This window comes from Amblyraja radiata, chromosome 5 (genome assembly GCF_010909765.2).
Source record: "Amblyraja radiata isolate CabotCenter1 chromosome 5, sAmbRad1.1.pri, whole genome shotgun sequence".
Classification (NCBI taxonomy): Eukaryota; Metazoa; Chordata; class Chondrichthyes; order Rajiformes; family Rajidae; genus Amblyraja; species Amblyraja radiata.
Window position 1 is genome coordinate 22,174,428 of NC_045960.1, and position 16,311 is coordinate 22,190,738.

General features: G+C 42.7%; 1 protein-coding gene across 6 annotated transcripts in view; it reads right to left on the minus strand.

Annotated features, from left to right (window-relative positions):
* The window catches only part of cul9 (cullin 9), a 153,424-nt gene that overhangs the window by 33,898 nt on the left and 103,215 nt on the right, over positions 1-16,311 (minus strand). For all 6 annotated transcript variants that reach the window (XR_004411993.1, XM_033020721.1, XM_033020723.1 and 3 more), the window contains exons 26-31: positions 14,481-14,626; positions 10,874-11,003; positions 10,301-10,503; positions 5,664-5,932; positions 1,075-1,438; positions 296-436 (exon numbers count right to left, since the gene is read on the minus strand). Coding sequence is in view for 5 of the 6 variants with exons in the window: in XM_033020721.1 (XP_032876612.1) it covers positions 296-436; positions 1,075-1,438; positions 5,664-5,932; positions 10,301-10,503; positions 10,874-11,003; positions 14,481-14,626 (1,253 nt within the window). In the remaining variant the exon portion in view is untranslated. The remainder of the gene's footprint in view (positions 1-295; positions 437-1,074; positions 1,439-5,663; positions 5,933-10,300; positions 10,504-10,873; positions 11,004-14,480; positions 14,627-16,311) is intronic.

Below are 16,311 nucleotides of genomic sequence, written 5' to 3' on the forward strand. Positions count from 1 at the left end.
AAACTGCAAACTATGGGGTCAGATCAAAGAGTAGCAGTTCCCAAGTGATATATCATGTAATTCAAATGTTGTTGCTACTTTCCAATCAAAAATACAAATAAATAACTGAAAGTTTCACATTTTGCTTCCTGCTATTAATAATCCATAAATCCTTCATTCGTGGAAAGCATCCAATAAAAAGTCAGTTTTGCTCTTTCTTCCTCAATATGAAATTGCAAGATTGCTTGGGTTGTATGTTATCTGAATTGCCTTTCTCCATTCTTTTTATTTGATTGCTGACAAATTAATTTCTTACCTTGGCTGCAATCTCACCATCGCATATGATAGAATAGATAAACTCATTGGTTGGCTGTGCGGGACAGTCAGAGATTGGACACGTACAATTCTGCACCAAGTTCTGTTCAATCCTGGTTATTAAATACTCTCTCCAGCAGGACTGAGGACACAAAAAGATCAATAATACATAAAAATATAACCAATAACCCAAAATTGAGTCATCATCCTGCTTCATTCACATCCTACAATCAATGGCAAGGACTATTTGCAGGTATCAGAAGGACTGTACTCACTAACCTATGAGTAAGGAAACGGAATAGACCACTCAGCATCATGAGCCTGCTCCACCATTCCCCAGGATCATGGCTAATCTCAACTCGACACGCCTCTACCTGTTTCAACATTTCACCTCCTTGCTAGTTAAGTTTCTATCTACCTCTGCCATAAAGTTATTCAAAACCCTCTGTTTCCCATTGCAACTTAGAATTGCCTCATCTATCATAAATGGATGATAAAAGTGACTCTGCCACTCGAGGAAACATCCCCTCCATATTCACTATCAATATAGTCCATCTCTTCTAAACTCCATCAGATACATGCCTCACCTGCTCAACCTTTCCATTAATACACAGGCTTCATAAGCCCACACATTGTTACATATCCACCACTTGCTCCCTCTTTCATCTCACTGGTATAATGAACCTTTGCAAACCTCATGCCTTCGCCCAGCTCTCTGACAAAATGCCACAGGGCTGCAAACCGGGGATAGATTCTGTCGTAGGAAAGAAGAAAACTCACCTTACAGCAGTAGTGCGTGCAGCAGAGGGTGGGAGCAGATTCACTATCATTAGCAAGCAGGTTTAGACAAACAGGGCACTGGGTGACTGGGCTGCTGGGAGTTTGTGGGTTCCGGACCTTAAGACCCGCCATCACCAAGAGGACCTCATGATCTTCGGCGTATCGCTGGACCAGCAAGTCAACATTCCACTTGCTGTGAATAAGCAAATGCTGCGCTACATCGGTGGAGATGCTGAGTGTGTCCGCTACCTGCAGCACAGTCTGGACTATCAATTGCTGCACCTCCTCTTGGCTCATGGTCCGCCCCATTGACATGAGCACAGTCTCCAGCGCTCCATCTTCTGCACACTGTGATCCGTTAAAGCTTAGAATAAACCAAAAAAAAAGTTTAACCTAGGAGCACTGTATGGCCTGCGCAGAGCCCAAACCATCTGCCACATTTATTCAAACAACAAGCAGAATGGATTTCAATGCTGGATTTTAAAAAGTGCATGATGTTGCTAAACTGGTGCCCCATCCATAGGCTCAGGTGGTTGCATGACAGAAGAAGAGTTCTCAATATCCATTCCTTTACTATCACCACCATTAAAACTGATCACAAAGTTTAATGCCATTTATGCTAACTTGATTTGAAGTGTGGGTGACAGACTGCTCTATAAACCAACATCGCTACATAGTTAACCCATTGCTGGTGAAGCACACTGAGAGATGAAAGTGTGCTTCATGAATTCTCTTTCTCTCTGACAAGTATAGATTTTGGGGCAATTGCGAGACTATTACTGGGACTGAGGTGGTTCACATTTGCTTTGGAGTCTGAACTAAAAGATCAAGTAGATCAACCTAATGGATCAAATGAACTTCAGGTTCATCCAACATTTTTGTCAGTTGTTCTCAATTAGGCTAATAACAATGCTTTAATTAGGCTCAGTAATAGAAAGTGTTAGCATGTGGATACTGGATAAGTCTAGAGACTGCTTCAGCTTCACAGGAGAAACTTGCAAGGGATAGAATACCAAGTGATATTTTAATACATACATCAGTGATTGAGTGTGTTGACACACTAGACACAGATGCAGGCAAGTCTTTAATGGACAAATTTTGTGTTTGCAGTTAAGGACAACAGCAGTACCGTGGCAGCACAAGGGAACCAAAAAGGTTGGTCAGGTGAGGCATGTATCTGATGGAGTTTACAAATGATCAAGCTAAGTACCTTGAACTTGAAGGTAAAGGCAAGATGTGTATGTAGGATGAAGGACAAGGGTATTTGTTGCATGTTATACTGTGACAAGTAGTGTCCCTCAAATACCTGTACTGGGGCTTCAGCAAAAAACTGAGGAAAGGTCTGTAGAGAACATAGAAACGTATACAATTATAAAAGGACTGGACAAGCTAGATGCAGGAACATTTTTCCCAGTGTTGGGCGAGTCCAGAACCAGGGGCCACAGTCTTAGAATAAAGGGGAGGCCATTTAAGACTGAGGTGAGAAAAAACTTTTTCACCCAGAGAGTTGTGAATTTGTGGAATTACCTGCCACGGAGGGCAGCGGAGGCCAAGTCACTGGATGGATTTAAGAGAGTTAGATAGAGCTCTAGGGGCTAGTGGAATCAAGGGATATGGGGAGAAGGCAGGCACGGGTTATTGATTGGGGACGATCAGCCATGATCGCAATGAATGGCGGTGCTGGCTCGAAGGGCCGAATGGCCTCCTCCTGCATCTATTTTCTATGTTTCTATCTATAAAATAATACGGCTGGGGAAATTTTAAGGAAGTTACCATGGGCCACTTACAAATTAAGTTAATGGCGAGATCCTGACAAAGTACAATTTAAGTGCAAAGTTAGAGACAAAGATCATGTAACAGGCCCTTCAGTCCACTGGGTCCATGTTGACTTTCAAGCATCTAATCACACTAATCCTATATTAAACCATTTTAATTCTCCAACATTCCCACTGACCACTATACCCTCAGATTATACCAATGGGAACAATTAACTGTTGTCAATAAACCTAAATAACAAATCTTTAGAATGGGGGAGGAAACCGGAGTACCTGAGAAAACACATGTGGTTATAGGGAGAATATGTAAACTCCACATAGATAGCATTAAAGGTCAGGATAAAACTTAGATCTCTGGAGCTGTGCGGCGGCAGCATTACTTGCTACCCAGTTAATCAGTCTGGATTCAAGAAAGAGAAGTCAGAGTACCTTTTTAAAGCAGAGACCAGAATGCGTTAATCCAGAGATCCTAATCTGAGGAAAGACATTCTTGCCATAGAGGGAGTACAGAGAAGGATCATCAGACTGATATCTGGGATGGCAGGACTTTCATATGAAGAAAGACTGGATATACTCGGCTTGTACTCGCTAGAATTTAGAAGATTGAGGGGGGATCTTATAGAAACTTACAAAATTCTTAAGGGGTTGGACAGGCTAGATGCAGGAAGATTATTCCCGATGTTGGGGAAGTCCAGAACAAGGGGTCACAGTTTAAGGATAAGAGTACCGAGTCTTTTAGTACCGAGATGAGAAAATCATTTTTACACAGAGTGGTGAATCTGTGGAATTCTCTGCCACAGAAGGTAGTTGAGGCCAGTTCATTGGCTATATTTAAGAGGGAGATGTGGCCCTTGTGACTAAAGGGATCAGGGGGTATGGAGAGAAGGCAGGTATGGGATACTGAGTTGGATGATCAGCCATGATCATATTGAATGGCGGTGCAGGCTCGAAGGGCCGAATGGCCTACTCCTGCACCTATTTTCTATGTTTCTGGGTAAAGTGATTTGGGCCCCAGATTTATCCTCCATGACAAGGGTTGGAATATAAAAGCAGTTCAACTGTACAGAGACTCGGTCAGATCCACCTGGATGGCTACAGTCAATTTGGCGCATCACAACTCAAGGATGATATACTGGCCTTTGCATCAATAACAGCGCAGAGCAAACTGTTAAATAGTGGAGATTGGCTGCTTGAACTTATGTTTACAAAGCTAGCGTGATCTAATATCTTCTAAATGGCACAAGGATACGGATCCAGACAATACTTTTCCTCTGATAGGGCAATAACTATTTTTTTTTAAATCAGTTTTACAAGAAATATTCAATCAGCACAAAGACAAAAGAAACAGCCCTAACTGCAAATCCAGCATCAACCGGAATTATCTGGACCAATATTTTAGTTAGACAGGGCATTACTGTGAGAGAACAAAGAGAGGAAAATTGAGGTAAATGGAGCACAGGGCACAATCAGACTGAACACACATTTGTTGAAACTACATGTGGCTCAATCCCAATCATATTATGCCCTCCAATAGTCAAAACAGTCTCCCAACCTTCGACGCCCTGATGAAATGCTGCTGTGATATTGAGGAGTCCCACAGAATTATGCCCAAAGTTATGGAAAACTTGTAAGGAAGAAACGTGATCATGCTCATGGGCTGGTCCTGTTTCAAAAACCAAATTAATGGTGAAAGATCGGTATCTGCATTATGTAATTCCCCAAGTTTGCCACCCAACCACAACCTCTAACAAATGTGAGGATCTTTGGAATCAACGCCCTGGAAAGAGAGATCATATCTAATCTATCTTAGCCACTACTAAAATAGAATAAAACAAGAGGGCAATTTGATGATCAAAAATTTGTAAAGACCATTTTATTACATCACTGGTTGAAATGAAACAATCTAATTCCAATTACGGGTACAATCTGGTTACGTGCTAATACGAGCAGTTTTGGCAACCAGGTTCAATAAAGCAGTTACATCATTTCTGATATTGTGTATTTTCTTTGTGGCTCCGGAAAGCATGTATCCAATCCATCTTAGTGAGATTTTCCAGATACAATTTTACTCCCAACAGTAGTGGTGACTCTGTCAGGACTAACCAATTACTCACAGCAGGTCCCCACCCAACTTTGTATTGTGCATACCTTGCAACTAGTGCTTATTTCACCAATCTACCAGGCTGTGAGCTGAAGAAGCAATAGAGATCATGCATATTACCAATTGCCCTTCTCAGTTTATAAACTTGGAAAGCAGACTGTCCAAACAGCTCTGCTGAGTTTAATTGGTACGGAACATGGTCATTTTGTTTGTGCCAAATTAGCTGATTTCAGTGAGCAAAGGTTAGAGAGAACATCACTCCAAAGCTTCCATGGTGAGGAGGAGAATAAACAAGATATCCAGTGGTTCCACTCATGCATGAAGAATGATGGTTGCTCTAGGTACTACAGGGATGAAGATACTGTCAATGCGTGGCACACTACATTTTTGGCAAGTGAGAAATGGAAAACCTTTCATCTCGAGGTATTAATTCGGCTATTGGATGGAAATTGCCTGCTCTATTCTAGGCTACATCAGACTGGACAATTGACCAATTAAATGCACACAAATCAATTTCCTTATGATTGGCAGTGACTGGTCAATTAGTTCCAAAATAAAATGTCTCCATTAACAAACTGAATGTCTCTGCCTCTGTCCCTCCCTCTGAAAGTTTGTTAGAAAAGTTGCAATTTGGTGCAAAAGGCAAGTAGTCATAGTCACACAGTTGCCATTAATCAATACATAGATGTGGACCACTGGTATTTTGGTGTTACCTAAATACTGATAGATACTCTTTATCATTGCTGTTTTTTCCCGTGGCCTTTGAATCAAGTTTTCGAAGCATTATTTGTGCCTGCCCTTTTCGTGGGGTTGTTGGATCCTCAAGCACGTACTCCAGAATGTGAGGGTTGTCCTCGTTGCGTCTGATGTAACCCTTGTTGATAAGGTGCATGATACAGGACAGAACATCCATATTGCTGCAATTAGAGCGAAGTAATCTATTCGCTGAATTCAATTCCTGGTTCTGACACTTGTCGATCACCTGCAAAAGATTCAGTGACCCAATGTTAGTAATAACTTTGAAACTGCAGGTCTACTCACTTATCTAAAATAGTTCATTTATTCTGAACAAACTGTTGTGTCAATTGACTGAGACATAGAAAATAGGTGCAGGAGTAGGCCATTCGGCCCTTCGAGCCTGCACCGCCATTCAATATGATCATGGCTGATCATCCAACTCAGTATCCTGTACCTGCCTTCTCTCCATACCCCCTGATCCCTTTAGCCACAAAGGCCACATCTAACTCCCTCTTAAATATAGCCAATGAACTGGCCTCAACTACTTTCTGTGGCAGAGAATTCCAGAGATTCACCACTTTCTGTGTGAAAAATGTTTTCCTCATCTCGGTCCTAAAAGATCTCCCCCTTATCCTTAAACTGTGACCCCTTGTTCTGGACATGCCATTAGTGGCTCATTCTTGAATGTTTCACAAGGCTGAACTCGTCCATTCAATCCCTGCTAACAGAGTTGTTCAGTAAATAGTCCGATGTAATGTGAAGCCCAGTGGGAAAAATAATCCAGAGTACAACTTGGGTCTTCATTGAGTGAACTGCATTCAAACAAGGAACAGCATGAAAGCCCAGGAGTGGGGGTTTTGCTAGAATTCCCAGTTTGGTGAAAATGTGTATTTGGTCCAGCTTGACTGACACTCAATGTCAGATGCAATTCTTAGCTACCTGTGTGAGATAGTCGAGAACAATTGATGCCGATGGAGCAGGATCTATTCATGGAAGTGAGCACTCCCTCAGGAATGCTGGGAAAATAACAACCTTCTTGTGCTTTCTAACACCATAGCTGAGGTAGCTAATCCCTGTCTAAACTAACACCTCTGCTGCTCCAAAATGGAAGGTGTGTGATGTAAAGTGGAATACAAGTCTCACTGGGGAAGGTACCATTCACCACTTGCTCCACACTTCATAATGTGTTGTGCTGAAATTATGAGCTGTCGCCTCTGCCTCTCAATGACTTCACACAACCTAACGCGCAGCAGTTATCTGCCAGGTTTAAAACATCAGCAAAACTCAAGTTTATTGGGAAAGCTTTACATTTTGGTTTAAGATTGGGAGGCTATTTCATTTCAAGGAAAAGGTGAGTGAGAACAAAGGTAAAATATTGGGGTGAGTAGGGGATTAAGCAATAGATATATTACACTGATCTTTAGAGTTCTGGCGACAGAGTGGCGCAGCAGTAGAGTTATTGCCTTACAGCACTTTCAACACCCGGGTTCGATTCCGACTACGGGAGCTGTCTGTACAGAGTTTGTACGTTCTCACCGTAATCGCGTGGGTTTTCTCCGAGATATTCGGTTTCTTCCCACGCTCAAAAGACATACAGGTTTGTAGGTTAATTGGCTTTCTATAAATGTAAATTGTCCCTAGTGTGTGTAGGATAGTGTTAATGTGCGGGGATCGCTAGTCGGTGCAGACTCAGTAGGCCAAAGGGCCTGTTTCGCACTGAATCTCTAAACTAAACTAAACTTAAGATGGTCGTGCACCACTTTTTATAATTCATGGTATCATCATATATCTACAATCCCATGGTCACTTTCCTTTAAGACAATGAAGAGTGCAAGAGGGCATCATGTCAGGTATAGCACCAGACATACTCAGAATGAAGAATCAACCTGGTGAAACAACAAAATATGCAGCATGTGCTGGAATACAGGAGCCAGAGGAGTGTTTGGTCGTGGAAGTTTACTGTAGGTGGCAGAAATTGCCAAGAATGATCAGTTGAATGTGGAGACTGTTGGGCTGAAGCTGAGGACCAGGTGAATCTTATTCTTAATCTCTTTAGGAGGAGGGTTGAGAGTGGATGTGCAGGAAATAAGTGAGATGTGGTTAAGGGCTTTTAACCCTTATGGTGGAAGGGAAGCCATGGAAATCATGCAACGACCAGGTTCAGGAATAGCTACTTCCCCACAGCCATCAGGCTATTTAACCTGGCTCGGACAAAACTCTGATCATTAATAACCCATTATCTGTTATTTGCACTTTATCAGTTTATTTATTCATGTGTGTGTATATATTTATATAATGGTATATGGACACATTGATCTGTTTTGTAGTAAATGCCTACTATGTTCTGTGTGCTGAAGCAAAGCAGGAATTTCATTGTCCTATCAGAGACACATGACAATAAACTCACTTGAACTTGATGGCTAAGAGCAGGGGCCTCTAACCTTTTCAGTATGAGGGCCACATTATATATTTGGCACATTTTTGCGGGCCGTAGGAAAAAATAAAGAAATGTCAATTTTATAAATATAATGTATTTCTCTCTCTCTCCTTCTCTCTCTCCCTCTCTCTCTCTCTCTGTCTCTCTCTGTCTGTCTGTCGCTCTCTCTCTCTCTCCCTCCCTCTGTCCCTCTCTCTGTCTCTCTCTCTCTCTGTCTGTCTGTCTGTCGCTCTCTCTCCCTCTGTCTCTCTCTTTCTCTGTCTCTCTCTCTCTGTGTCTCTCTCTCTGTCTCTCTCCCTCCTACTCTCTCTATGTATCTCTCTATGTATTTCTGTTTGTCTCTCTGTCTCTGTCTCTCTATACGTGTCTTCTCCAGCAGGGCGGCGATGAAGTCGGGTAGGGGGCGAGCGTCCCTGGAGCCGAGGGAGAGGCCGAGGGTACTCGGGGCGGTGTATCCCCGCCCCTGGGTTGCAACCGGTGCAGGGACCAGGGGCGGGGAACCCACTAAATAGCCTGCTGCACGGAACGTGTTGAGAGCTTGCTGCGGGACGGATAAAATCTCGTGGCGGGCCAGATGTGGCCCGCGGGCCATAGTTTGGAGACACCTGGTTAAGAGGGATGGAAAATCTCCATCATTTGACCAGATACACCAAAGATAGAGAAACTGTGAGAATGGAGTGGATTCCTTAGAAAGTGGGGCAAGAAGTAATTTAGTCAAGATAACAGTTCAAATCTGTGGGCTTGTAATGGATGTTGACACAAGCAACTACAGATGCTGGTTTATTAAAAAGACACAACGTGCTGGAGTAACGCGCTGTGTTACTTCAGCACTTTGTGTCTTTTGTAACGCATGTTTATGACTGAGCAATCCTCTGAGAAATCCTGAAAGGGAAGATGGTCCTCGTCAAATGTGAGAGCAGAGTAGAAATCAGCAGCAAAATTAATGACATTTTGGAATTCTACACGTGCAGTATGCAGTGCCAATACAATAGCTGACAACAGGAAGAATCGAAGGAAAGGCTTCAGATAGACTGAAACTAAATTTGCTCCACATATTCCACTAAAAGACATGTAATTTGAGCACAGGCAAGCTCCCATACCTACTGGAGGAACCAAGTGGATTTGCAGCCTTTGGAATTCAATACCCATTTCAATAATTTCAGGTAATGCATTTCTATTATGTCTGAACTGGCTAGTTCTGCTTAGATTATTCATCTTAACTCAGTTTTTCTTTCTCCTAAAGTGTTTGATGCAGATGACCTAAAGTACAAACCTTTTATCAGTTTCAGTTTAGATTATTGTCATATGTATCGACATACAGTGAAAAGCTTTTGTTGCGTGCTATCCAGTCAGCGGAAAGACTATACATGATTACAATCAAGCCATTTACAGTTATATGTTCCTTTCTTTATTTTCTCCCCAACTTCCCTCAATAATCAACCAGTCATCGGTAGAATATCCCCAGGGCAACCCAACGAGAGATATTCTATTTGTTATATGTAGGAAGGAACTGCAGATGTTGGTTTCAACCGAAGATAGACATACAATACTGGAGTAACTTAGCGAGACAGGCAGCATCTCTTGAGAAAATGAATAGGTGATGTTTCGGGTCGAGACTTGAAGACTGAACAAGGGGTCACAGTTTAAGGATAAGGGGGAAATCTTTTAGGACCGAGATGAGAAAAACATTTTTCACACAGAGAGTGGTGAATCTCTGGAATTCTCTGCCACAGAAGATAGTTGAGGCCAGTTCATTAGCTATATTTAAGAGGGAGTTAGATGTGGCCCTTGTGGCTAAAGGGATCAGGGGGTATGGAGAGAAGGCAGGTACGGGATACTGAGTTGGATGATCAGCCATGATCATATTGAATGGCGGTGCAGGCTCGAAGGGCTGAGTGGCCTACTCCTGCACCTAATTTCTATGTTTCTAAGAAGGGTCTCGACCTGAAACGTCACCATTTCCTTCTCTCCAGAGCTACTACCTGTCTCGCTGAGTTACTCCAGCATGTTGTGTCTATAGTCCCGTTGTTATATCTATCTTTCACCCACACTCATTCTATAATATATATCTCTCTTTTTCAGTTCAACCTCAACCATTCACTCTGTTTCTCTTCCCACACGTTCTGCCTGACCCATTGACTTTTTCCAGCATTCTTTTCCTTTGAGAATAATTACCTTGAAGACAAGATTATCAATATGAAGCTCTTTCTCCGATTTCATAATCTGAATAATCACGCAATAGATAATGTTCCTCTTGCGTTCCAATGTGCCAGCGGCGTCTTCGTCCACATTTAAATAAGTTTGCTCTGGCAGCAGTGAGCAGTGCTCTTTCTTTGCTGATCCTCTGGCCAACACCTCATCATTTAGCCTCAAGACCCCTGAAGTGTACAAATATAGAAAATGGTTAGCACCACCAGCAACATTTCCTTTGCTACATCCCACACATCCCAAGGGTTTCAGGTCTTGATTGGACATTGATAATTATATTGACACAGGAGGCCATTTGGCGCATCAGATCGATGTCAATTCCCAGGGAAGCAATTCCATCAGTCTTCATTTCCCTTTGCCTGATTACCCTGTACACCCGCAACTTGCTGGGAAAAATAGAGATCTACTCTACCACCCTCATCAATCCTGTTACTTGAAAATTTTAAATATTTTTCATATAGAAACCCAACATATTCTGCAATGTGGGAACATCATGGTAGATTAATCCCTATATAGTGAGCAGGAATTATAGAGTTATACCTTTGAGACGATCTTGATCAATGTCCTGTTGAATGAAGATATGATTTTCTCCAATCAGAGGTTCTAACGCATGTATGATCAGAACTGGGGATAAGCCAGTCGATTTTACAATGGTCTCCACAGAAACTTCCTTTTAGATGAAAATTTAAAAAAAATGTTAGAAATTTTAACCCAAGAATCTTTTGGATCACAATTATTTTCAGCCCCTCATGTCCCTGCAACTCTTCACATGACAAGTTATTTAATCCAATAAGGTAATAAGTAATAGGAGCAGAATTAGGCCATTCGTCCCATCAGGTCTACTCCGTCATTCAATCATGGCTGATCTATCTCTCCCTTCTAACCCCATTGTCCTGCCTTCTCCCCATAACCCCTGACACCCATACTAATCAAGAATCTATCTCCGCTTAAAAAATATCCATTGACTTGGCCTCCACAGCCTTCTGTGGGCTTGTAATGCCCACAGAAGGCAAAGAATTTCACAGATTCACCACCCTCTGACTAAAGAAATTCCTTCTCATCTCCTTCCTAAAGGATCGTCCTTTAATTCTGAGGCTATGGCCTCTAGTCCTAGACTCTCCCACTAGTGGAAACATCCTCTCCAAATCCACTCTATCCAAGCCTTTCACTATTCGGTACGTTTCAATGAGGCCCCCCCTCATTCTTTTAAACTCCAGCAAGTACAGACCCAGTGCCGTCAAATGCTCATCATAAGTTAACCCACTCATTCTTGGTATCATTCTTGTGAACCTCCTCTGGACCCTCTCCAGTGCCAGCACATCCTTCCTCATATACGGTGCCCAAAATTACTCACAATACTCCAAATGTGGCCTGACCAGTGCCTTATGGAGCCTCAGCATTACATCCCTGATTTTGTATTCTAGCCCTCCTGAAGTAAATGCTAGCATTTTGTTTGCCTTCTTTACTACCGATTCGACTTGCAGATTAAGCTTTTGGGAATCCTGCACCAGCAATCCCAAGTCCCTTTGCACCTCCAATTTCTGGATTCTCTCCCCATCTAGAAAATAGTCTCTGCCTTTATTCCTACTACCAAATGCATGACTCCACACTTTGCTGCACTATATTCCATCTGCCACTTCTCTGCCCACTCGCCCAACCTGTCCAAGTCGTTCTGCAGAGTCCCTACTTTCTCTGCACTACCGGCCCCATCCACCTATTTTCGTATCATCCGCAAACTTGGCTTCAAAGCCTTCAATCCCCTCAACCAAATCATTATTATACAACGTGAAGAGTAGCGGCCCCAGCACTGACCCCTGCGGAACTCCGCTAGTCACTGGCAGCCAACCTGAAAAAGCCCCCCTCATAGCCGCCCTTTGCCTTCTGCCATCCAGCCAATCTGCTATCCATGCGAGAATCTGCCCTTTGGTATCATAGGCTCTGATCTTCCTTAGCACGTGTGGCACCTTATCAAAGGTTTTCAGAAAATCTAGGTGAAAAATGTCCTCTGATTCTCTTTTGTCTGTCCTACTATTTACTCCTTCAAAGAATTCCAGCAGATTCCTCAGGCAAGAACGGCCTTTCACAAAACCATGCTGACTTTGACCTATTTTATCATGAACGTCTAAGTATTCCGTAAGCTCGTCCTTTATAATGGACTAAAATCTTACCAATCACTGAAGTCAGACTAACCAGCCTATAGTTCCCACTATTCTGTGCTCCCTTCTTGTACAGCGGGGTAATATTGACAATTTTCCAATTGTCTGCAACCACTCCTGACTCTCGTGGTTCTTGAAATATCACTATTAATGCCTCCAATGTCTCTAAAGCCACCTCTTTCAGAACACCTGGGCTGCAGTCCATCCAGGTGCAGGTGACTTATCCACCTTCAGCTAGTAATAGCTACTTCACTAACTTCCACCCCCTGACCCTCTTGAATTTCAGGCACATTGCTGATGTCTTCCACTGTGAAGACTGGTGCAAAAAGGTTATTCAACTCATCTTCCATTTCTTTATTCCCCATTCCCCAAGATCCTGCACCTTCTGAATTATTCCCAGACATTCTTCCCATTGCTGTTCCAATACTTTGTTGTTTCCCTATAACTCTTGAAAATGTACCCTGTTTTCCCACTTCTCTTTTGAAAGTGACATTATATTTGAGTCATAAAGCTATATAACACAGAAACTGGTCCTTTGGTCCAACTCGATCTTGCTGTCCAAGTTGCCTCACCAGCTCGTGCCACTTGTCTTTGTCTGGCCCATCCCCCTCCAAATCTTTTCTATTCATGTAACTGTCCAGTTTTTTTTAATGCTCTAACTGTACCACCTTTAACACTTTGTCTGGCAGCATGCTTACATCGCCTATTTTCAGATAATAGGGTGTTGGGCATCCTAGGTTACTCCTGGAAATAAATTTCTCACCTGTTCCCCCCCCCATATCACCCCTACACTCCAACCTCTAGTTCTCTTGTCTATTTCTCTGCCTTCTTCATTGCTGTCTCTCCACCATTGGAAGCACTCATCTCATTTACCTTATAAATACTTTAAAACATTCTCATCTCTGAATTCTTATTTCCTAAACGTTTTCTAATCTAAGGCTCTACCTTCTCTTTTCTTTCTGGCTAACTCATTTATCATCAGTGCAACATCAACAACTCCCAGTATTGGACACCATCCAGGTCAAAGCAACATGTTTGACTAACTGCCACATCCACCACCTTAATGTTCTCCTTATGGCCTCAGTGCAGCTTCTTAACATCTCCCAAGCCGCTAATCTGTGCAACCCAGAAGGATAAAGGACAGAGGATAATGAATACAGTATCTCCAGCACATTCCCTGACAGATCAAACACCATATTGATTTGAAAGTATTTCGCCAATTTTTAAAATCACTATCACCTAAAGTCACTTAATACCATGGAACTCAAGTTAAAGGTGTTGCGGGAGTAATTAGTAACTTCTCAAGTGCATTTAAAATTGGACTTCAAATGATGGCCTTGCAGGTGATGCCCACATTCTCCAAATTTTATTTTTAAATCCAACTCTTGCCATTTATTCCAGACAGCCATATTAATTAACACATATCCTGAAATTAGTCTACAGTAATCTGCAGGTCTCTCAATTTCTGCACCCTATTTAAAATCAGATATTTTTCCCCGGGAGCTCCGGTTTCCTCCCACACTCCAAAGACGTACTGGTCTATAGGTTAATTAGCTTGGTTAAATTGTCCCTAGTATGTGTAGGATAGTGTTAATGTGCGGGGATCGCTGGTCAGTGTGGACTCAGTGGGTCAAAGGGCCTGTTTCTGCGCTATATCTCTAAACTAAAAAAACAAATTTATCAGCATCATTACATTTTTCTTTACAAGATAAAGAACAATCGTATCTTTACAATACTACTTTGAATTTTTATGCAAATTGTCAAGTATAATTTTAAATCAGCAACAATATAGAAATCACTTCTCCAATCTGCAAATCACAACAGACGAGATACTAAAACAACTGCTGCTAAAAAATTGCACAAATCTCTTATACAGTGCATCAAAGTGGACAATTTTTTTTTAAAGATTCATGTCACACACTAGTGTGGTGCACGAGAGATGGATGGAGCATAACTTCTAAAACATCTCCTGCATGGATTTCCTGGTTTACCTCATGTTCATTAAACTGCAGCAGGATGTACATTTGTAGAGTTGACATGTGCAAGGTCAGTGATCCATAGGATATGATAGCATGTCCCAGCCATGTCCACTGTATCCGGCGAGGCTTTGTGCTACTAAACCCATATACACGCTGACCTACGAGCAGGACAGAAATCAGAGAATTAGTCATATTATCAAGAAACACTGAAGCAAGAGGTGGAGAAGATGGCTAATTTCAAACTTGTTCTGCCATTCAACATGATTGTGGCTGGTTCTCTACCTTCTTACTTTCCAATCTGATCTCCATGTGTTCCCTGTACCAATAGTCGTATATATATATATATATATATATATATATATATATATATATATATATTCATCAATTGAGTACAATGCTTCATAGTTCTGGGCTCTGCAGCCTGAGAAAACAATACCTTCAACAACCAACCTGTCAATTCAATCAAAATTTATTTCAGAGAGATGACTTAAACTCGAGCATTGAACGACCTTACATGGTCTCTTCACTGGTCAACTCATTCTTCCTCAAGAACAAGTTCGTGAATCCATTTTAGATCGATTCTAAGGCAATTTTCCTCGCGAATGTCCGGTCCCTGGTGAGTAAAATCGATGAACTAAGGCTGCGGATCACCACACACAGACGGATCGCTGACTGCAACGCCATGGTCTTTACTGAATCATGGCTCAACGGCAACATCCCGGACAACGCCATCGAGCTGGAGGGGCGCACTGTCTTCAGGGCCGACAGAACAGCGGAGGACTCCGGTAAGACCAAGGGCGGCGGACTGTGCATCTATGTGAACAACTCATGGTGTACGGACGTCGTTAGGATTGATAGTCACTGCTCTGCTGACCTGGAATACCTGATGTTAAAGTGCAGGCCCTTCTATTTGCCAAGAGAATTCTCATCGACTGTTATCACCGCAGTCTATGTACCCCCGGGCGCTAATGCCAGGCTAGCAATGGAAGAGCTGCAAGCTGCTATCAGCAAACATCTATCTGCTCACCCAGAGGGGGCATTTATTGTTGCGGGTGATTTCAACCACTCCGACCTTAAAACTGTACTCCCCAGGTTCCATCAGCATGTTTCCTGCCCAACCAGAGGAAACAATATTCTGGACTTAGTTTACACTAATATTACTGAAGCCTACAAAGCCCTCCCCCTCCCCCACCTTGGTCAGTCTGACCACCTCTCTCTGTTCCTGCTCCCCAAATACACACCTCTGATCAGACGTGTGAAACCTACCACGAGGACAGTGAAGGTCTGGCCTGAGGGGGCTGTCTCTGTTTTACAGCAGCAGTTTCAGCAGACAGACTGGAGTCTGTTTGCTACCCAGTCCACCTTCAATTCACAAGTGGACATCAACTCATTCACCTCAACAGTTATGGACTATATAAAATTCTGCACCGATAATGTCACTACCCACAAAGAAATAAAGACCTTCCCTAACCAGAAGCCGTGGATGAGCAGGGAGGTCAGACTCCTACTGAAGGCTCGCGATGCCGCTTTCAGATCTGGCGACGCTGAGGGATACAGCTCATCCAGGGCCAATCTGAAAATGGGAATTAGGAATGCCAAACTCAATCACAAACGGCGGATTGAGGAGCACTTCCATAACAACTCTGACCCCAGGCGCATGTGGCAAGGAATCAAATCCCTTGCCGATTACCAGAAAGTTAACACCCCTCCCCCAGACAACGCCACCCTTCCTGACGAGCTAAACCATTTCTATGCTCGCTTTGACCGAGATAACAAAACCCCAGCCATCAAAGTTGCTCCACCCCCAAATGAACAACCCCTCAGTCTCTCCACCTCTGCTGTA